At 35.8% G+C, this 21,855-nt stretch overlaps 2 protein-coding genes across 5 annotated transcripts; both read left to right on the top strand.

Moving 5' to 3' along the window:
- Window positions 1-9,318: 9,318 nt before the first annotated feature.
- Window positions 9,319-12,775, top strand: LOC112275484 (putative magnesium transporter NIPA3). Of its 4 annotated transcripts, none has more exons than XR_016500280.1 (10): window positions 9,319-9,458; window positions 9,713-9,769; window positions 9,854-9,944; window positions 10,031-10,191; window positions 10,377-10,504; window positions 10,726-10,863; window positions 11,002-11,094; window positions 11,463-11,583; window positions 11,803-12,085; window positions 12,470-12,775. XR_016500280.1 is itself a non-coding variant. In XM_090246600.1 (9 exons), exons 1-9 carry the CDS (start codon window positions 9,338-9,340, stop codon window positions 11,934-11,936), a joined length of 1,044 nt encoding a protein of 347 aa, XP_090102726.1. In that variant the 5' UTR covers window positions 9,319-9,337; the 3' UTR covers window positions 11,937-12,775. The 4 variants fall into 4 exon arrangements, 2 of the variants coding, with proteins under 2 accessions (XP_090102726.1, XP_090102727.1); XR_016500281.1 differs by having other exon boundaries at window positions 11,463-11,640; XM_090246600.1 differs by having other exon boundaries at window positions 11,803-12,775.
- A 2,288-nt stretch (window positions 12,776-15,063) lies between these two features.
- LOC112276040 (microtubule-associated protein TORTIFOLIA1) lies at window positions 15,064-20,351 on the top strand. The gene is made up of 7 exons (XM_024506993.3): window positions 15,064-16,162; window positions 16,771-16,965; window positions 17,267-17,342; window positions 17,566-18,084; window positions 18,309-18,541; window positions 18,754-19,611; window positions 19,838-20,351. The coding sequence occupies exons 1-7, from the start codon at window positions 15,503-15,505 to the stop codon at window positions 20,036-20,038; spliced, it is 2,742 nt and encodes a 913-aa protein (XP_024362761.1). The 5' UTR covers window positions 15,064-15,502; the 3' UTR covers window positions 20,039-20,351.
- Window positions 20,352-21,855: the final 1,504 nt, after the last annotated feature.

The following is a 21,855-nucleotide window of genomic DNA, read 5'->3' as shown; positions in this document are numbered from 1 at the left end:
TAAGAAAGTAAAATAATTACTATTTCTTTTGATTTAGGTTATTTGGTGTTACTTTTGTATAATTAATTTTTGGTTTCAATGAAATTATACAACAACATTCTTCTATTGTTTCTATAGCTTATTAAATAAGTTTACTGTTGATTTCTTTAAATACTTGTTGATATCATAATACAATCAAGTATCAAATACAAGTATCAAATAGTTAGATAGCTTTTAAATCACCCATAAATCAAATCCTTCTTTAACATAAAATTTTTCATGTTTAATAAGAGTTAATAACATCTATAATATTAAATTTAGTTTAACCTTACAAAACAACAAAATATAAAATATAAAGAATCGCTAGGTAGACATCACTCTCTTCTCTCTTCTATGCTACACATTTTTATACATACATAATAATATAATTTAATTAAATATCATTAAAAATTATTATTATATTATAATATAATTCATTATAATTTATGGTTTTAAATCATATATATATTTATATATTTATATAATTCTACAAATTAATTTTTAAATAGATTTTCTTGTATTTGTAATGTTTTTGGATTAAAATGAAAAAAATATGCTAACAATGTTCATATTTAAATCCATTATCTTTTTTTCTTTTGAGGCATTTTCTATGGCTATATAAGACAACAAATTTTGATATAAAAATAATATTTTTGTATGTATGTGGTGGTGTGTGGTACAAAGATGTCCACACAATAAAAGAGAGGTTACTACCAATAGTTTTTAGAGTATATTGAGTATTTTTGTAAACATTAACAACTCTTAAATAGAAATAATAAGATTACCATGTATGTTTGTTTATAAAGGAATATTAAAAATATTAAAGGATGTAAATAATTAAAGTAAGAAATTATTATTATTATTATTATTATATATATATATTTTTTTTTTTTGTCAATAAATTTTATATCTAAAACAACTCAATTTGCTTATTTTGAATTCTCAAGTCTTTATTTGTTTTAGATAGAAGAGGTAAAACAAAATTTTAGAAAAATAATAATAATAAATAGTACCTTTTAAAAAAATACTAATATATTTAATATACACCACTTATAAATTACTTTGTATGTAAAGTAATATTTTTAAAATATCTTTATGTAGTATTTATAAGAAATTTAAGTATTTTTTTTCTTAACTACAATTCTTTTTTTTAAATTATTTTATTTGAAATACAACCAATAATTATTTGAATTGTAAATAATCTATCTTCATGAGATTTCTATCAAGAATAGGTATATTATGTAATAGTATTTAGACACCATATCAAACATTATCCAAACTTGATTACTAATGAAATAAGACTAGATTATTTCTAAGATTTAAAATCCTTCTAATCTATAGCAATATAAATCCCGTCACAATGTAGGAAAATGTAGACTACAACAAAACTAAATAAAATAAAATAAAATAAAATATGAAAAGCAAAATACAGCAAAAATAGAATAAAATAAAATAAAAAAAATAAAAAGTGCAAAACCAAACTTTACTAAGAGAAGGCACCAAAGCCATATCTAACTAGATACCCAAATGGCCCTAGCCAATCCTATTTACACTTTGTCCAACTATCTTAGAACTTTCTAAAATATTCCTAATAGGGGATTCTACTTAGATAACCATCCTAAGTCATTTTTAGAATATTTTATAATGGATCTCGTATAGACCACCTATCTAACTTCAATTCTAAAAACCTCTAGAAACTTCTCAAACATGGCTCCAACTACCTATCCTTATGCGTCAACACTATGAATATCTTATCTATACCCTATTACATTTAATTCTCCTCTAGAAATATAGAACATCCTTATTTTGCTCCCAATTATATCTCTAAATTGTTTCTTGACAATGGATGAGGTTTTGTATAGGTTTCCACATTGCATCGTAGATGAAAAAACCTTTCTAAAGGACTTTGTATTGAAGTTGTGGATGTCCATTGCTATGGCAAAGGTAGCAATGGTCCAAAATGTTATCTATTTCATATTCTTATTAATCATCAATTACAATTAGTAGTCGTCGTGGTCATTGGTGTCAATCCAAAAAGAATCTTTGCTTAGTATGAAATTCCTTAAGTTATGAAACATGGAAGATTGGATGGATTCAAATATGTGGTAGAAGCTTGAGGAGGTATACAATAATAGAAATCACTACAAAAATACGGAAAGGTCAAAGCTACCGAGGTACTAACTTATAAATTTGGATTGATGTTGCAAGTGGAAAGTTGGCATTGGAGAATAATACATATTTATTTTCCTCAAAGGTCTTATATTGCTTGTAGTTATTTACATATTACTTCTGTCAATTTTGTGCAATAAAGAAGTGATGATGTACATCGTACAAGGACATCGTAAGCCATTGTATAAACTCTTGCATTATTAGGTTGTTAGTGTCAATAGAATGATAGAAAGTTGCTGATATAATTGGATGCTGACTGGTATTAAAAAAGAATGATGAATGACTAATACTTGCTTAAATACTATCATTGTAAGTAAATTCTAAGTGTATTAAATATTCATCCTAGTCATTATGATGAATTGCCATGAATGCCTATAACATATTCTCAAAGGTCCAATTTGCATGCTTTGTTTGTCCATCTATTTGAAGATGGAAGGCTATAAACATAACAAGTCATGTGTTTAGTAGCTTAAATAAAGCTTGCCTAAAATTTTTTATAAAGTATGGATCTTGATTTAAAACGATGTCATGAGATAATCTATGGTGACAAAAAATATTATCAAAGAAGATCCATGTAAGTATTTGAGCATGAATATCAGAGCACAGTGTAGCAAAGTAAAATTGCTTCTAGAGTCAGTCCACAAAGACAACAATTGTAGTATGATTGAAAGGCATCTTTGGCAAACATGTAATGAGATCTATAGTCACCTACTCCCAATATGCCGTAGATAATCAAATTAGCTGCAATAATCGAAGAAATGGTACATTGCATGCTTTGTTACGTTGGCATGATTTATAAGAGCAGACATAAGCTTAAACATCACAATCATAACATGCCCAAAATCATATCCTCGAGATTTCTTCTAGAGTCTTTTCATACCTAAGATGTTTAGATATTGGAATGTCATGTCCATCTTGAAATATGCATGTCCGGATTATAGTATTGTCAGGTACATAAATCATCTTTTTAAAATAGAAGAAGCCATCATTAAGATGATAATCTTGATATTACACATTTTCCATATTCAATTGATTGATAATAATTTTGAAATAAGTATCATAATGCATAGCTTTTTTCTATTCTATTCCTTTAGTTAGATTTAAAATAACACTATTAATGGTAGCAACTTCTTCCTTTTCTTCTAATTTGGAGTTTAAGTCTATTCTATGTAATAAAGTGTCTAGTATTATATTACCCTTGCTTGTATTCAAGTTGAATGTTGAAGAGCTGCAATTATTCTTTTCAACAATGGTGTTTTGATTTCATATTTTTTAGATACAAATCATGTAGCAAGAGCTGATAGTTAGTCCAAACAACTACTAGCTTTTCCAACAAATAGTATCACCACACCTTTGTGGTATGTACAATTCTTAGTTGCTCTCGATCATGTGTAAAGTAATTACATTTTGCCCTTTTGAGCTTGCATGATTTATATGCCATAGATTAAAGGCCCCTATTAAAGTCTTATTGAAGAACTATACCAATAGCAAAGTCAAAAGCATCAATGTCAAGTGTACAATCAAGATTGAGATCATATGATTGTAATATTGGAACAATAATGAGTGCCTCCTTCAATTTATCAAAGGCCCTTTTTGTTCCAGTTTCCATTCAAATTAAGCACTCTTCTCCAATAGGCTTATTAATAAGGCAACAATGTGTGTAAATTGCCAAACAAAACAACAATGATATCTAACAAGACCTAAGAATGAGTAGACTTTAAAAACATCTTTGAGGGTTGATCAATCTTCTATCACTTTCACCTTATCTTAAGCAACATATCCTAAAAAGGTGATCTTTGACTTTCAAAGTTCACACTTTGATTGCTTGTAATAGAAGTGACTATCTTGTAGTCGATGCAACCCTTTTCATAGATGTTGCACATTCACTCAAATGATTTTTATATAGATTAGGATATCATTGATGAAGAAAATTATATACTAGTCCAAAAGGTCCCAAAATAGTTTGTTCATGTGACTCATGAAGGAGGTTGGAGTATTGATGAGGCCAAAAGGTAAAACAAATCATTCAAAATGTCCATAGCACATACAAAAGACCATCTTTTCTATATCTTCTTTTGCAATAGGTATTTTTCAATAGCCACTCCAAAGGTCTAATTTCCTAAAGATGATTGTACCTTGAAGTTGGTTAAAAAAATCATCCATGTATGAAAGTGGATATGCATTCTTAACAGTTTAGTTATTAAGGTCTCAATAGTTAATGCAAAGTCAAATTCTACTATCTTTTTTAGGTACAAAGAATATAAGTGCTTTCTATAGTAATAAGTTTTTTTTGAATGAGGTCTTTTTCCAAGAATTTGTTTAATATCTTTCATAATTTCTCAAATTCTTTGGTGCTAGGCAATAAATTAGCCAACTTATCAGCTTTGTCCCAAAAAATATTTCTATTTGAAAAAAGGCACCTTGATCAAGTAGCATGCCACCAAATAAGTCAATATAAAAGACATTCCAATATTCATGTATGAATTGCTCTGCCCATTCTACTCCTTTAGCTGTCTTTTTCACCATTGAGACAAGATTTAGAACCACTATATATATATATATATATATATATATATATATATTGATTTCTTATGTTGTATTTGCTTCTTTATAAAGGTCACCTCTACAAATAAGCTTTTAGCTAAAAATTATTTTTCTACCTAACTCAATGTAGAGGTATAAAGAGTTACCTTGCATTCACAATCTTTGAAAGAGATCATAATTGTCAAACAATCAACTTGCTTATTTTTCACTTCTAGCCATGGCATACCAAGAATAATATCATATCTCAACTTTATTATCTCGAAATTCTCTCTTAAGACATAGGTATTACTCAACCTTAAAGTTTCTTCCTTACATGTCTCATTCAATATGTTTTCTTGATCATTTACTAAGTATATATATATATATATATATATATATATATATATATATATATATTTTAATTACCTTGGTTTTAATCCCAAATTGATCAATAATCCCAATCAAGATGTAATTTTTTGTGGAATTACAATCTACAAGTAGTTGATATGGTTGTCTTCTTAGTCAATCCATTATACATATCAGTCGACCTTTTTGATAATTTTTCAAAGCCATATTATTTATTTCTAAGAAACAACAACTATTTCCAATATTAGCCCTTGATGCCTTTACTAAGAAGCTTCATTTTCCTACTCTATTTTGTTATTGATTTGGTGAGATTTAAGATTGTGAATCTACCTTGATTTATTAGTGCCTAAATTTTGACATTTTGAACAATCTTTAGTCTAGTGGCTTTGCTCTCGACAATAGAAATATAATTTCTTTTGCACCAATATTTGTCGTCTCTCTAGTATCAGTGATCTTTGTAAGGCATTAATCTCCATCGGTGTTGGTTATTGTGCCATAGTATTAGATAACAGCATATGACTTCATGCAATATGTCAAGCTCTACGATTTTTGGAATCTATAGCATTGACTCTCTTTGTAATCCTAATTGCCTCCTCAAATGTTTGTGGATCCCTTAATTCTATTTTTTATTGGACCACACATTTCAACCCTCGTACAAATCAATTCATCATCTATGCCTATGAAATATTACCAATTTGGAGATATAGGAATTTTAATTGAGAGACATAATGTTGTACTGACCTGGATTGTGTAAGATTAGTCAACTAATCACGTGTTATATTTTCCACATTGATGGATCAAAATTTGATTGACTCCTAAACTGGGTCTCAAACTCCTTCCAGTTACAAAATTTACCTTGAATTCCATAGCTTTGATCCCAATGTCACTACCAAATGGTTGCCGCATCTCTCAAATAGCTAGTGGCATATACAATTCCTTTAGTGATGTTTGTCCGAGATAATTGGAGGTATTATTACATGCTGAAGATCCATTGGCATACATCTTCTTGTCTTGAAGTTCTAAAGTATATATTTGGCATACTTAATTTCAGTCTAATAGATGTCGACTCTCTTATCCTAGAGGCTTTCATTTGTCCTTGCAGAGTAGCTTTCATACCTAGGAGCTATTATATCTGAGTCTTGATCTGGAATTACTTTGTCATATCTCTCATGTTGTAATCTCTTTATTAAACTTTGCTAATATAATATCTTCTCTCCTTCCAATTGATTTCTTAAAATAACTCATAATAGCTCTAAAACAATACTTGATGTGACCACAACAATTAACCTCCAATTAGAGGATGGCTATCATTACATAATCAAAGAATAGACTAACACTTGCTCTGATATCAATGAAATGAGACTAGATTATCTTTGAGATCTAAGACTCTTCCAATTCATAGTAATACAAATCTTGTCACAACGTAGAACAATGTAGACTAAAATTAAATTAAATTAAATTAAATAGAATGAAACATAAAAAGGAGAAAAGAACAAGAGAGAATAGAACAAAATTTAACCAAAAAGTGCAAAACCAAACTTTATTAAGAAAAAGAGACCAAAGCCATATCTAATCAATTATATTTATACTTTGTCCTACCATCTTGGAACTTTCTAAAATATTCTTAATGGTAGGATCCACTTAGATAATTGCCTTAAGTTCTTTTTAGAATATTCTATGCTAGATGTCACTTAAACCATAAACCTAATTTTAATTCTATAAACTTCTAAAAACTTTCCAAATATGGCTCCAACTATCTATTTTTATATGTCAACACTATGAATATCTTATCTATACCTCACTACAACTAGATTAATAATTAATACTTTTATAAAGTATTTTTTTATATACAACTAGAGATTCATAAAAAGACATGATAAATTTTGGTTTCTTTTATAGATATCACTTTAATATTTGTTTAAATTTTCTTCATAAAATATTTTATTTTATTTTATTTTAAGATAAAATAAATTCTGATTTTTTTAACTTAATCTTGTACTATGATTTAGTAATCTAATTGTTCTTGATGTTTGTCTTTGAATATATAAAATACTAATATCTTTTATTAAATTTTTTTGATATTATATTATTTCTTTAGAATAAAATTTAAGTTCTTTGTATTAATAAATAATTAGAGAAATCATAATGATTTATTATAAAAATAATATTTAAACTTAAGTTTATAAAAATTATACAATAGATTATTTATTTAAGTTTTTTTTGCAATAATTTGATTTGATGTAGGTAAGTATTATCCTTCCTAGCTTAATTTAAATATTCATATGATTCTTTTGAATACTTATTTTAAAGCTTATTAACTTACTTATTATTCAAATGTTTTAAAAGATATAAGATGTTAAAAAATCAAAACATATATATATATATATATATATATATATATATATATATCTTGAAAAAAATCCTTAAAATTTGTTAAGATTTAATAAATCTAAGATTAATAAAATATAAAACTTTGAAATTAGATATAAAAATAAAATAAAAATAACTTGAATTATTTAATATATTTAATATATAGAAAATAAAATTGATTAAAATTTACTATTAGTTTTTCTAAAACATATTTAAATCATCTAAAAATACATACATAAAAATTCAACCTTAAAATATTTAAAAATAAATCAATAGAATAAAGAAGATTTATGAAAAAATCAAAAGATTTTTAAAAACTTATTAAATTTTTTATAAATCTATAGAAAAATTTAAAATACAGAAAAAACATGTATATATATATATACAGAGAGAGAGAGAGAGAGAGAGAGATAGATAGAGAGAGAATTTAAAATATATAAGATATGAAAGACACAATAAAAATAAATAAAGAAATAAAGAAATAAAACCAGAAAGAATTCCAAAATGTACATCACAGTCACAACCCAACTGCTTGAAAATCCCAGCTTTCATTCCTTCACCACACACACTTGTACATATATGAATAAATAAATAAATAAAAAGTAGAAAAAAAAGGTGTGGACAAAAAGCAAAAAGCAGCAGCAGCTGTCGTGATCACGTTCTTACCATCTTCCAGAATCCAACGTCGGCATCGAACTTACTTTACCTTTAAAGCACCGGAGAACGAAAAAGTAGCTTTTTCGACACACACTCTCTCTCTCACTGAGTGAGCGAAGTCCCAAAGGGCGTGAGCGGCGATGAATGCAGAGGCTGCGGATCAATCGATCTATCGAGCTTTCGATCATTTGATCGATCGATCAATCGTATCGTGTCGATGAATTGTGCTCGCGCTGCTGCTGCTGTTCATGCTGCTGCTGCCTCGACAACAGATAGATCTATCTATCGATAATCGATCGATCTATCGATGGATGCACACACACACTCAGACAGACAGCCACAGACAGAGGGAGGGAGGGAGGGAAGTAGGTAGTGCCCCCGCACATACAGCCAGATAGACAAAGAGACAGACCCACCTTGTGGCACTCGCGTCACACATCCCCCCCCCCCCCCGGCAACACCACCACCACCACATCACAGCACAGCGGCAATCTCTCTCTCTCTCGTTATTGTAGTAGTTGTAGTAGTTGGGTCTCTCTCCCTTCCCTTCATCCACCAACAGTAGTAGTAGTCGTAGTAGTTGTGGAAGTAGTAGTGGTAATCAGTCAGTCACTGTGCTTACTCTCCCTCCCTCTGTCTCTCTATTCTGGACTCCGCCACCGGGAATACCCTTCCTTCCTTTGTCCATCGCTGATGGCAGGCACACTAAGTTATTCCCCTCCCCTCCCCTCCCCTCTCCCTCCCTCGCTGCCCATTCAATCCCGCCTGCTCGCCCGCTTTTCCTGCCGTCAGTCGTCCCTTTTCGGCATTGCCACCCTGGTTCTGTTTCCCTCAGATCTAGATGTGATCCCCCTGCTGGATGTGATGTCATCGTCGTCGTTACAGTAGTTGGTGGGTGAATTTTGGAGCCGGGTGTGTTTGATGGGTTGGAGAGGAGAAGAGAAGAGTGAAGAGAAGCAAGGATTGGTTTGGAGAGTGAGCCGTGAGTTTGTTGCGTTGGGGCGTGACTGTTTTGGTAGGATTTTGTGGATTTTGGAATGTGATGGGGAGGGGGGCAGAGGAGGTAGTGAATGCGAGGTTGAGGGGTAAAGAGAAGGTTGCTGAATCAGACAACGAGGGGGAGGCAGATGGGGATCAGTGGTGGTAGGATAAAACGCGGCAACAGTTGTGGAATCGTTCAAAGCGTGCAGTTGTTGCAGCTGTATCAGCAGCAGCAGCGCAGAAAAGGCTTCCCATGTCATCCGATAATGAGAAAGGGTTGGCCCTGGCCGTTAGCTCTAGTCTCTTCATTGGTGCTAGCTTCATCATCAAGAAAAAGGGCTTGAAGCGAGCCGGGGCGTCGGGAGTGAGGGCAGGTGGGTCGCTGATCTTTCTCTGCTTTGGAATTCTTCCTGATTTTTTTTTTCATGGGCAAGATGGGGATTGGGGTTGGATCCGTGAATGTGAACTGGAATTGGATATTGCAATGAAATCTTTCAGGTATTGATTGTAGGGTAACTGGGTTTGACCTTTTAATTGACGGGGGAAGCATGACAGGAGCGAGGCAATGAGTATTTTCTGTTACTGTTCGGTGCAACTTGACATAGTATTCTGATCGTTTTTGTGGCAGGAGTGGGGGGTTACTCGTATCTATATGAACCGCTATGGTGGTCCGGCATGATCACAAGTAAGATCACTTCAGCTTATTTATTCATGGTGCTTTTTGTGGAGAACTTTCTCAACGATTGACCTGGAAAGTGTGAGCTGGCAGTGATTGTGGGAGAAGTGGCCAACTTCACTGCCTACGCGTTTGCTCCGGCTGTCTTGGTCACTCCGCTTGGCGCACTGAGCATAATAGTCAGGTTCGTCTTTTGGTGACTCGTAGTGGTAGCACACTTCATTTCCGGGTTGCAAGGGTTCATTTTGATTTATGTATTTCTTGATGCAGTGCGGTTCTAGCTCACATGGTTCTCAAGGAGCGATTGCATTTGCTGGGGATAGTAGGTTGTGTTCTATGCATAGTTGGCTCCACCACAATTGTACTACACGCGCCTCAAGAGCGTGCCATAGAGTCAGTCAAGGACGTCTGGGTCCTCGCCACTGAACCTGGTAAGTCGATATGAGTCTGAAGTACATACATTGTCCAAGGTTTACTTCCTGAAGTGATGTTCAATGAAGTGATTTCGTTTTCAGTCCTAATTTCGACGCTTGATTGGAAGTCATTAGCTTACAGAGGTATTCAGAGAATCTGCTTCGTTTGCTTATTGAGAATCGGGATAACGATTGTGGTGCAGCCTTTTTAATGTATGCGCTTTTCGTGGTTGCACTGGTGCTGATACTGATCTTTCACTATGTCCCGCAATTTGGGAATTCTCATGTCCTGGTCTACATCACCATTTGCTCGTTAATGGGCTCTTTATCTGTACTGTCTTCAAACCCGAGGTTTCTTGTGTTTTCTTCAGTCATTCAAATTCATCTGCTTTTTCATTGTTTTATTTAAGAAAAACCCCTATCTCTGTGGGGATCATCAACCTTATCCTCTTGTACTTAATGCCAGCGGTTCATCCATTTCGTTTGCAGTTTTGTTTTTGAAGTGGGACACACTGAACGGTTCTAATGTGGTTTATCATCTTGTTTGTTCAGGTTATGAGTGTGAAAGCACTGGGCATCGCCGTTAAGCTGACTTTGCAAGGGCAGAATCAATTGATCTATCCTCAGACGTCGGTGTTTGCGATGGTAGTCCTTATTTGCATACTGACACAAATGAATTACCTCAATAAGGTAATAAGCCTAGCGTGAATAACCAGCTTGAAGATGTCACTCGAATTTAAGCCAGTAAGGTGTGAATTTGGTATGCCCTCTTTTTGCTTGATGTTTTGAAGCGTAGTTGGATCATGAAGTTGGTACTCACCTGTGCAGGCCCTGGACACATTTAACACGGCAATTGTTTCTCCTATATATTACGTCATGTTCACATCATTGACCATCCTGGCGAGTGCTATCATGTTCAAGGTTTGTGCTGACGCTACTAGCAATCCTACCATTGTCAAAGTTTAGAGCAACAATATCTGTTTTTCTAAGTAGGTCTGTGAAGATGATTGATCCGTACACCTCATTTGTTGCCATTGATACAAGGCAATTGATACGAGCACAACAGTGACGGTTCTCTTTAGTGACACGTTTCTTCTTTTCGGATACATTGTATCACCACTGTATTTGCAAGCACATGAGGCCAAAAATGGTATTTTCTTTCCTCCGAATAGTGTTTGTGCGGAAATTTCATGTGAAAAGTAAATCAGTGTACTGTTGCTGTCAGAGTCCAAGTGACAGACATGTCATAATTCAGCCTTTATACACTAACTGGGCATTGATTTGTGCAGGACTGGGACCAGCAGACCGCACCTCAAATCATAACTGAATTGTGTGGTTTTATCACCATTCTGTCTGGCACGTTTTTACTGCATGCAACAAAGGACATGGGTGACGCACCAGCTGGATTAAGTTCGTTCATCCAACCTGGGAAATACACTCATACATGAACCCGCATTACGGGATTAGGTTTTTAGCGTTGAACCCGAGACGTTTGATAGTAAACGCTTTTAGTGAGTGAAGTTGTGTGTCCTGCTGGTAGATTTCATTGAGCACCTATCAATTATGTGGTGATTTGTTAAGCAGATTGGCATGCATCATCTTATTTCCAGTTTTTGAAATGCTATACAGGTTCACATTGGAGTCCAGCATCAAGTATTTCACATCGCATAACGATGAATGGTGCAAATTCTAAACAGCGTCCAGAAGACGAGTCAAGTGAAGAGATTCCTTTACGACGACAAGATTCATTTCGAATTCCGTAACTAATAAATCCTTTGGAGAGTTTCTTTTTCTTTATTAAAAAAAAAATACATAGAAAATCCAACTTAGTCTCGATTTTTCACATGAAGAACTTAGTGAAACTGAATGAGATAGCTTGGAAAGTGCCCATTGCTGTTCCAGTAGAAAAAAGGTATGTCTCTCCCTTCATTATATACTACACAGGAGTTGGAGTGTGCTTTCTGCCCAGTGTACAATCATCATTTTTTAGCTGCTCATGGTTATGTCACCATGTAGATATATCTCAACCACATCAGTCAGGGCAATAGTCTGGTCGATTGCATAATTCCTTTCTCCCCCTTTCTGAAAAGTATTTCTCCCCCTCCTTCGATGTAACCTAAACCTCCTCACAAGTACACCATTTGTCAACTACATCTACTGTTCCTTGTAGACAGTCAAATTTGACTGTCTACAGACTGATTTTTTTGGCTTTCGTTTTTTTTTTTTTTTTTTTTTTTTTTTCCATTTTTCATTAAAGCATGGAAATGTTTTGGGCTGAATGTGTTTGTGCATGCAGATAATTGCTCTGCTTACATTCAAGTTCATAACAGGACAACACCAGCATATCCTTCTGCTGCCACCGTGGAGCCTTCATTGATGAACATGATCTCAAAATGTCCTTTGATTAATGTAGAGAATATTAATGTGTAGAGCAACGTGTGCTGGCCCAACTTCCACTAAATGAAGTAGCTTGGTTTTTTTCAAAATAATGGCCTAAATTTCCAGCATTTTCGTGCATTTTTCATAAAATAAATTCGTGGAGTTTTTCAGCGTCATGAAGGTGGATTGTTTTTCCATATCAATAATAAATATAATTCAAGTATATTTTGTTGACTGGTAACAGAATGTCTCCTGGTTATATATTGAATGAGAATTGGTAATATATACTTTACCTGTTTGAAGATTATTACAAGTATTATAGTAGCAATTTGTTACAAAAACCTTATACTAATACTATAATAATCTTGAAGCAGCATATTTTTACCACCCATTGACATTTTCCAAAAAAAAATCAAAGGCCTTGTGTAAATAGTATTATAAAATTTTAAATTTGCATACGTTGATTCATGTCAAAGATTGGTAAAGTAGGTGCAGTTAAAAGAGTACAAGACGTGATGTGGCTTTGTGTTTTGTTACAACTTTATGTTTTGTTACAACTTTATGTTTTCTATGTATAATATAAAGTTTTACATAGTGTAAATTAAAATCATGTTACATAATTATATATTATAAATAAAAAATGTCTATTTGCATCACTGATTACAAAAGTTTTAATTTAACCTTCAAAAATAGTTGCAACAAAAAAAGAATTACTTTTCAAAAAAATATTATTCTGTTTAAAAATCCTACTGTTATAATTTCATTTAGATAGTAAGTAATATATCTTCATATGAATGTTGCTTAATCTAAAAACTTTTTTTGGTAAATTTAATATTGCAAAAATAATAAGACAAAAACATGTATATATATATATATATATATATGAATCTTAGCAACAAAAAATAAAAAACAATAATACAAACTTTTAGATATCTCAATTAGTTTGAGATAAATATGCAATTCCAAATTGATTCAAACAAATTATATCAACTCAAATATTTCTATTCTTATTTTGAAATAAAATATCAAACAAGCATAAGTTTCTTACATGGTACTGAGCTATTCTTAGAAAATAATCACTGTAACAATGTAAATCTTATGTTAAAGAATCTACTACCCAAAACATTATTTAGAATCCATAAATAAAAAATAAAATAAAATAAAACTTGAAATGAACAATCAAGGTTGAAAAAAATCCTTGTAGATTAGGTTCTAAAATAGTTAGCCATAGTTACATAATTTATTGATTTTGCATAGTCTACTTTCTTTGGTACCAACGAACTCTTGGTCAACATTTTAAGATGTGATTGAAGTCCATGGACAAGCACATCTACACACTACAATTGTGTACATAAATGAGACCACAAAAAGTTGCTTCCAATTTTGTTGTTTTTCTTCCAATTGTAAAGAAAACAGTAGTAAATTTTCCTCGCCATAGGATCCTCTCATTTCCAAAATCAGCAATGGCAACAAACTGTTGCACCAAATCTAGAAGTTTGTAGTTTATTTTACCTTTACTCCCACAACCAACTCAAACATATCTTTGTCAATTTTCTTATTATAAAAGCTACAAAATATGTCAAATATGGGTGAAATTTTACAAAAAGTTGGAGTTGGTGTATTTTGTTGTCCAGAATTTTTCAGGATTCAAGACAGTTTTTTTTTTTTTATCAATGAAAGAGGGGGATAGCAAATGGGGAAGAATAAAAATTTTAAATCAGTATTTCAAAATCTGAAATAAGGTTTTCAAGTTTGTAATAGTTACACCCCATGATTACTTTGATGTTCTTTGAATTTATTTGATTACATTCAATTTTATCAATTTTATTTTCAAATTTTCAATTTTTTTGGTTTTTAATAAAATTTCAGTTGAATCATAAATAATCTTGTATATACCATTTTTTAAAATGTCACAACTAAAAATAAACAAAAGTAAATCAAAACTCGTAAAAAAAAACTTCAAGAATATGTCTAAAGGTTCATGTCCAAATCAGATTGATCGACTTTTACCCAAATTCATAACCAAAAAAAGAGAATCTTTTAGAAGATTTTATTATTATTATTATTTTAATTATTAAGTTTTTGAATACTTTTGGTTTTGTTTTTGGGTTTCTTGCCACCCACACACACTTATTTACCTTTTACCTTTTGTATGTTTGACTTTACCGTTTATCTTTTTACATATACTCGCACTTTTTAGGGTAGAGAAAAGTAATTTCCATGAAGTAACACTTGGGGGAAATATTTACACTAGGAATTGCCCAAATATGGGGCCATTATGTATAATAACTGGGCCAATCGCAATCACCAACCACGGCAATAAGGGGGCATGGAGATGGTGATGGGGCAGGACGACGGATTCCAAGTGGAATTAGTCCAGCCAGCATGGCCATCCATCCATCATGTGCGCATGGCAGAACCGTGACAGCGTCGTCGTCACCCGTCCCGCTCCCGTTCCTGCTTCCGCGCTCTCACCCCGCTCCCGCCCCACGATGGTATCAGAGACGCGGGCTCTCTCTCGCTGGCGGGGACGACGTCAGGCGGGCTCCGAGGGCGGGGGGAGTAAGAAACGCTGCCTTTGCTTTTTGATTTCTACCGAGGGCGTGGCTCCGCAGCCGGCACTCTTCTGAATGACGTTCGTTGCGGGTCTCGAGGTTTTTGGTTTGCGGGATTAGAGACGACGAGAAGGAGGGGTTGGAATAAGTAGCGGAAGCTGGCTCCAGGGGGACTTGTAGCCTCGGGCGATCACGCTTGCGTTGTCCCGTCGTTGTTGTTGTGTGTTTGTTTCTGTGGCAGTAAGGAGGAGCATTATCGAGTTTGATTAGTGCGGGTTTCGGAGAGGGTTACAAGCGATGGAGTAATGATGGACAGGGAACTTGAGTTTGAGAGTGAATTGCTTGAGTGGATCGGTTGATAGCGGAGGGATTTGGCGTCAGGGAAGTTGTCAGACATGGTGATGGCGGGGGGTCCGCAGCGAGGAGGCGGGGGGAGAAGGTCGGGAGGCACAGCTGGGAAGGCCGTTGCGTTGATAGAGCTGAAGCAGCGGATTCTGTCGATGCTTCACAAGCTCTCGGACCGGGATACTCAGCAGCTGGCAGTGGAGGAGCTGGAGCGCATCGCGCAGAATTTGTCGCCGGAGGAGATCTCGCTGTATCTGACGTGTTTGTACGACACAGACGCGCAGCAGAAGAGCGTGGTGAAACGGGAGTGTATGAGGTTGGTAGGGACGCTCGCCACTCTGCATGGAGATTTACTGTCTCCTCACCTGCCGAAGATGGTGGCTAACATAGTTAAGAGGCTGAAAGACCCAGACTCCAATATCCGTGATGCTTGTGTTGAAAGTATGGGCGTTTTGGCCTCTCAAATTGGTGGAGCCGGTCCTGGCGCTGCCACTACAGTGTTTGTCAAACCGTTGCTGGAAGCGCTGGGAGAGCAGAACAAGACTTTGCAGATCGGAGCTGCTATGTGTCTGGCACGCGTCGTAGAATGTGTAAAGGACCCGCATCCTCCCACTCTACAGCGCCTCTGTCCACGAATGGTGAAAATGTTGGCCAGCCCTAACTTTCTGGCGAAGTCGTCTCTTCTGAGCGTTGTGGGAGTCATGGTCCAGGTATATCATACTTCGATTCCATTTTCAAGTTGTTACCATTCTTCAATGGCCTACATTTCGTGCCACACTGTGGACAACAATGGTAGCATTTACGTGCGGTTTGTATATACATCATGATTACCATGTCTCCTTATTGCCATACTTCATTGCTCACCTTTTTGTCTCACGTGTTAAACAACGGAATTTCTTACACGCTCTCTACAAATTACGAATACTTTAGCTTCAAGAAGGAAATTCCAACCGATGGAAATATGATAGAGTGCTTATATGCTTGAAACCTTGGATTGATATCTGTAAGTTACGATGTTCTTAGTCTCTTGTAGTGATGAATCTGTGGTATAGATTATAGTTTGTTCATTGTCTCTAGCAGGGCCAACTTGCAGCTCTCGTCTTACGTGCCACTGGTTTTCCCGAATAGAGCTTTAGCGCGATGATGGTGTGTTCGTATGTGAAGAATTTCTGAGTTGTTTACCATATGCCTATTTTTCTCGTTTACTGTTCTTATCACCCAATCCGTTATGTATTTATGTAACACATCATTGCAGAAACGTTTTGCTTTTGGTGTCTTGCTATCTTCTTTTTCCGCTCTTGATAAGGCATTCGCGCAGGTTCCTGGAGTGGTTTCCACGTCTCAACTACCCGTTCTGCTTGGCGCTGTTCAAGAAGAGCTTGATAACAATGAGTGGGCAGTGCGGAAAGCTGCGTCTGAGGTCCTATCCTGCATGGCTACATCAGTGGGTAACACCCTGGTATCTTACAGGGAAGGTGTTCTTACTGCCTTGATGAACAGTCGTTTCGATAAGGTGAATTCTCTCCCATCTCTCTCCGACTTTCAAGAATTTTGGCTGCATATGTTAACTTGCGCATTTTAGTTCTGAGTTTCCTGCTCTGACCTGAGTATTTTATACAGCAGCAACTGTACCGGCTTTATAAAGTGGTCTCTCTTTAAACGGTGATCGTAGGCAGTGGTTGTCATTTTCATATCTTAAGTAGGTTTCTCAATTAAGATCTAGATCTTCTCCTGTAATAGATGAATTGATGGAAACTTGTGTAGTTACACAGTCCGAGGTGATGCTGAAGTGGATTCTTACGGCTGTGAATCAGGTGAAGCCTGTTCGTGACAGTGTCACTGAAGCATTGCTGCTTTGGAAGGCTATCTACGACCCAAATGCTGCACAAAGTCAGTGCCAGTCTCCATTAATTGTTTTGTCTGTTTCCAGTCGTTGGCTACGTTCAGTTTGGATGCTACTAGAGCTCAAAGTCTACGCAGGTGGTTAGTCGTTGTGGTGGAACATATGGTGCTCTCTAAATAGCTGTCAGTGTAGACGAGTCATATGAGAGGTATCTAAGATTTGTATGCCACTTTAGCTGAACTGAATTTTTGAGGTGGGGTCATTCAACAGGTACTTCACCGAAGGGAAGTCATGGTTCACTCTCTCCAACACGTCGCCCCGAAGGAGATTCGACACCTACTATGACAGATCGTAAAAATAGTTTGCTAGGAAAGTCTGGGGAGTCAGTAACTTCTTCATTCTCTGATTCGAGCGGGAGACCCAAGTCTATGCCTGATAAACGTGCAGGTCTGTTGAAGAAAAGAGCCCCTGCTCTAAGCGACAAAAAGCCTAATCCTGATTTCTTCCGAAAGCTGGAAGGAGTTAGGGATTCAATGGATTGGCAAATTGAAGTTGCAGTTCCACGCGATCCACCACAGGAGGATAATCCAAAAGCAGTGGCGACAAGTAGTCAACATCTGGTTTATTGCGGAAACCGCTCAGAAACAAAACAAGGATCTGTTTCTTTGGGTAGTGCATATGCTTCAGGTGGAATGTTGACTCCTGATGAGAGCAATGGTACGGATCTTCATTACAACCAGGAAGAAGGTGGATTACTGAAACAGTCAGCAGGAAACAGGATAATCACAAGTGAGACTCTTTTCTTCAGCTCTGAGTTATCTGCATTCACTTTCTCAGCGTCAGAATAATGGTATATCATGTATCATCCGTGTTCAATTCAGTTTCGACATTTCCTGCTGTTTGATGCTTGTATTAAACTGTACTGTAAGAATGTTTTAAACTCAGTGCTTTGTTACTGGTGGTCATCGATTTCTGCTTTTGGTGCCAAAAAATTTTATTTTGGTGAATTGCAGGTAACTGTTACCAAGATCCGAATAGCAAGATGCTTCAGGAAAGGTTGGAGAAATCTGAGAGGTGGGGAGACTCACAAATCAATGAGCATCAGAACCATGGCTATAATTCATCATGGGATGGCAATGACTCGACAATAACTGGGATCGACAAGGGAACTGCAGACATGGGATCTGTTCACCGTCATTTGACTAGCTTGGAACGCCAGCAACTTTCCATGATGGAGATGCTGCAGGTGAGTTTCTTAGCAGGTAGTTGGCTAATTCGTGATTACTATCTTAGTTTTCTGCTTGTTCGTCCCATCTTTTGGGTCAGATAATTGTCTTGCATGAATGTCTAGAAACAAGACACATGGTACACTACGAGCTAGACAGCAGTAGGCCATGGTTATCGCGAGGTTCTCAATTCCACAGCTTGGTACTTCCATTTTGGCATCTGGGTGGGCAGGATTCCATGGTGCGAGTGCATGAGAGCATGCAAGATTTAGAGGGGCGAGTTTCTAGGTTGGAGCAGATTGTGGAGGATCTGGCTCACAGTTCCAGCAACACAGATGGGAGATCACCTGTTGGAGAGTTGCCCACGTTTCAAGATGGTCATCCACTTGGCAAATACCTTTCTGGTAATGGCTTTCTCAACTTCAAGTCTGGAAAAACGCCTGAGGACACTTCAGCACCCTTAAGTGCTAGGAGTCGGGATTCCATGGAGAAGACCGAGTCAATATCTGGAGAATCAGATGAATTTGCCTTCGGCTCTGGCCAACAGATGCCAGCGGCAGAAGCTTTAAGGCGGTCTCAGGTGATGGGGCCACGACCATTGCAGAAGGGTAATAAAGCAGATCGAGAGATTGACCAAGATGTGATTGGAACCAGGAGAGCTTGCGATCCAAGTCCAGATGTGCTTCCTCAAGGGGAAGGCCCATCTGCACGAAGCGTTTGGCAGGCATCAAAAGATGAAGCTATAGCAGCCATTCGTGGTGCTGCCATACCAAGTAAGCCTCGTGATTCCCATCGGCATCAATCCAATCGAGATTTTAACGTCGAACAGAAGTCAAATAGGGTGGTAAGCGGACCATTTTGGATGCTGTGGAGTCGAGCTATGGAAAGTGCCCGAGCAGGTGAACTCGATGTAGCTTATGCAGATATTATTGGGAGCAACGATGAGCTCTTGCTGGTACGATTGATGGGTCGCACTGGCCCTGTCATGGAACAACTGAGTGATTCTACCGTAACACATCTCATATGCAGCATCAAACAGTTCCTTCAGCAGCAGAGCTTCTTGGATTGCATAATTCCCTGGATTCAGCAGGTATCTAAACGTCACTTCATTTTGGAGGAGCTTGTCGTTATTATTATTATTATTATTATTATTTTTTGTTGTTGGTCTGTTTTGTTTAGATGGTTGAATTTTTTTATCACTGCAAGAAGGACCCGACCGTGTGAATTTTGGCTGATGCATTATTCTAGAATATTCTAGAGTATCTAGAATCTTTACATTGTTTCTGTATCTCATCACCTGGGGATGGTTTATACAGGTGTTAGACCTAGTCTCAAGTAATGGCCCCGATGCACTTGGACTTTCGGGAGATACGAAGAAGGACCTTGTTTTTGCTCTGCAAGAGGCCACCACTAAGGAATACGCAGAGAGCTGGATGGCTTCCAAAATTGCAGAACTTGCAGAGCAGATGGGTAGTATCTGGTCATCTAGTGGTAATAGCGTCACGGGGGATAGTTGATACACATTACAACTCTCCGTCTAGGTAGTCTGGCTCTTTGGTTCAGACTCGTAAGCATTTCAAAGCTCAACCCTCTCTAATGGCCCAAATGGGGTGTCTATGTTTTGATGATGTGTCACAACGGTGACCGTATGTTAAATTTAGATCGAGGGGCAGAATTGTTTTTTCTCAATTCTTTCACGATCAGTCCACATATTAGTTTTGTAAAAGCTTAACGATGGCCAGTAGCTGTGTTACCTTCGTGATGTCAGTACTTTGTACTTAAAAAAAGGGAAGTGTCACAAGGACGGTATAATAACCTTAACTCGCACAATGTGTACATGATACTCATCTTCAGAGCATATTGGATGTATTGCTTCTACGACTAATACAAGGTTGGGAACAGGTGGTTTCATCTAACATCAGACTCTACAATCAAGATAAGAAGTGGGTGTGGCAGTAGCCAGATGCAAATCACATTAAATGCATTTGATGCATTTAGTGCTTCTCAAATCTAGTCCAATCACATCTATAGAAATCTCGGCACAGATTCAATGCCAAAATTATGTTTGAGTTGGTCAACTATGTGATAAGAAAGTTGGAGGATCTCTGTCTTCATTATTTCTTTTGCAACAGCGAGGTGGACCCTTACGCAAGTTCGCATCAGGCAGGTGCGGATTTTACAGTGAGTATTTTAATGTGGAACTTTGAACTGCCCACCTTTGCGGTGCTAAAGTTGAATTTATTGGGGTGTCACTCTATGTCATCATCTGGTAGGTTTAGATCACCTCATGCCAAAAAGGTGGGCAATTTAATACTATTTTTTTTGTTAAGAAAGGGAAATTTAATACTATTTTTTTTTTGTTAAGAAAGGTTCTTTGAAGTTGATAATCACGGAAGGAAATTCATGTGTGAAGTGTGAAAAAAATTGAAATGGTCACAATCTCAAAATTGAGAGTTGAGAGTTGCATTGAAAATTATGATGGATATTTCCATGTTTCTTTGGAATCATGTTGTATCTTTTCTTTGTGGATGTGAATCTAAGGAGATATTGCAATCAAGAATAAAAACATGAACAAAAATTATACTATATGGATTATAATGCATATCTCATTCAATTTAGGAAATTTTTTATTTATATCCTTGAAATATGTTGAAGTATCAAAGAATATTCCTATATTCTTGTTCATAGCAAATATATCCCTTATTTTTGTGATAATTACAAATCTATTCTTAAGCTTAGTAAGGTAAAACCTTATTACCATTTTGGATGAATCTAAGGTCCAAACTACATGCTATACAAATTTTGGCGCGACACTTTTTTGTACAAGTTGGTCCCCTTATGATTTGGATGCCAGATGCTCTTCGCAAATGGAAAAAGGGCAGATGAGTCATAGAAATAGATGGGGCATTAGCACTTAGTCTTGCCTTTTGCAAACAAAAAAAGGACAGATGAGCCATAGAAATAGATGGGGCATTAGCATTTAGTCTTGATTTGTGCAAATATTCATTCATCTATTCAAAACGCCTTTTGTTGACAAGATGTGTTGCAATAAAATTGGTTTCATGAGAGAATTGTTGCATTGATTTTTTATCTTCAAGCTAAATTATCATCCATCAATCTCAAGGAATTGAATAGGTTCCATTGTGACTATATCTAAATAACATAAGAATTTTAGTGTTGTATGCAACAAAGAATTGCAACATGGTATGTATATCACGGATATATACATTTATCTCAATAGTTACTTATATGATTAAGTAGAAGTACATAAATATAGATTAATTTCATAAAGTCTTTTAAAAAAGCTTCCTAGAAGCTTCATAGACATGGTTTT

This window comes from Physcomitrium patens, chromosome 23 (assembly GCF_059467195.1).
Source record: "Physcomitrium patens ecotype Gransden chromosome 23, ASM5946719v1, whole genome shotgun sequence".
Lineage (NCBI taxonomy): Eukaryota > Viridiplantae > Streptophyta > Bryopsida > Funariales > Funariaceae > Physcomitrium > Physcomitrium patens.
This window is presented reverse-complemented; position numbering and strand designations above follow the sequence as displayed.

Bases quoted from the DNA above. Each gene is read 5' to 3' on its own strand.
- LOC112276040 (XM_024506993.3), top strand. From the start codon at position 15,503: ATGGTGATGGCGGGGGGTCCGCAGCGAGGAGGCGGGGGGAGAAGGTCG. The intron at 16,163-16,770 runs GTATATCATACT...GCATTCGCGCAG, and splicing joins TTGTGGGAGTCATGGTCCAG to GTTCCTGGAGTGGTTTCCAC. The intron at 17,343-17,565 runs GTCAGTGCCAGT...GTCATTCAACAG, and splicing joins CGACCCAAATGCTGCACAAA to GTACTTCACCGAAGGGAAGT.
- LOC112275484 (XM_090246600.1), top strand. From the start codon at position 9,338: ATGTCATCCGATAATGAGAAAGGGTTGGCCCTGGCCGTTAGCTCTAGT. The intron at 9,945-10,030 runs GTTCGTCTTTTG...TTCTTGATGCAG, and splicing joins GCACTGAGCATAATAGTCAG to TGCGGTTCTAGCTCACATGG. The intron at 10,192-10,376 runs GTAAGTCGATAT...ATTGTGGTGCAG, and splicing joins GGTCCTCGCCACTGAACCTG to CCTTTTTAATGTATGCGCTT.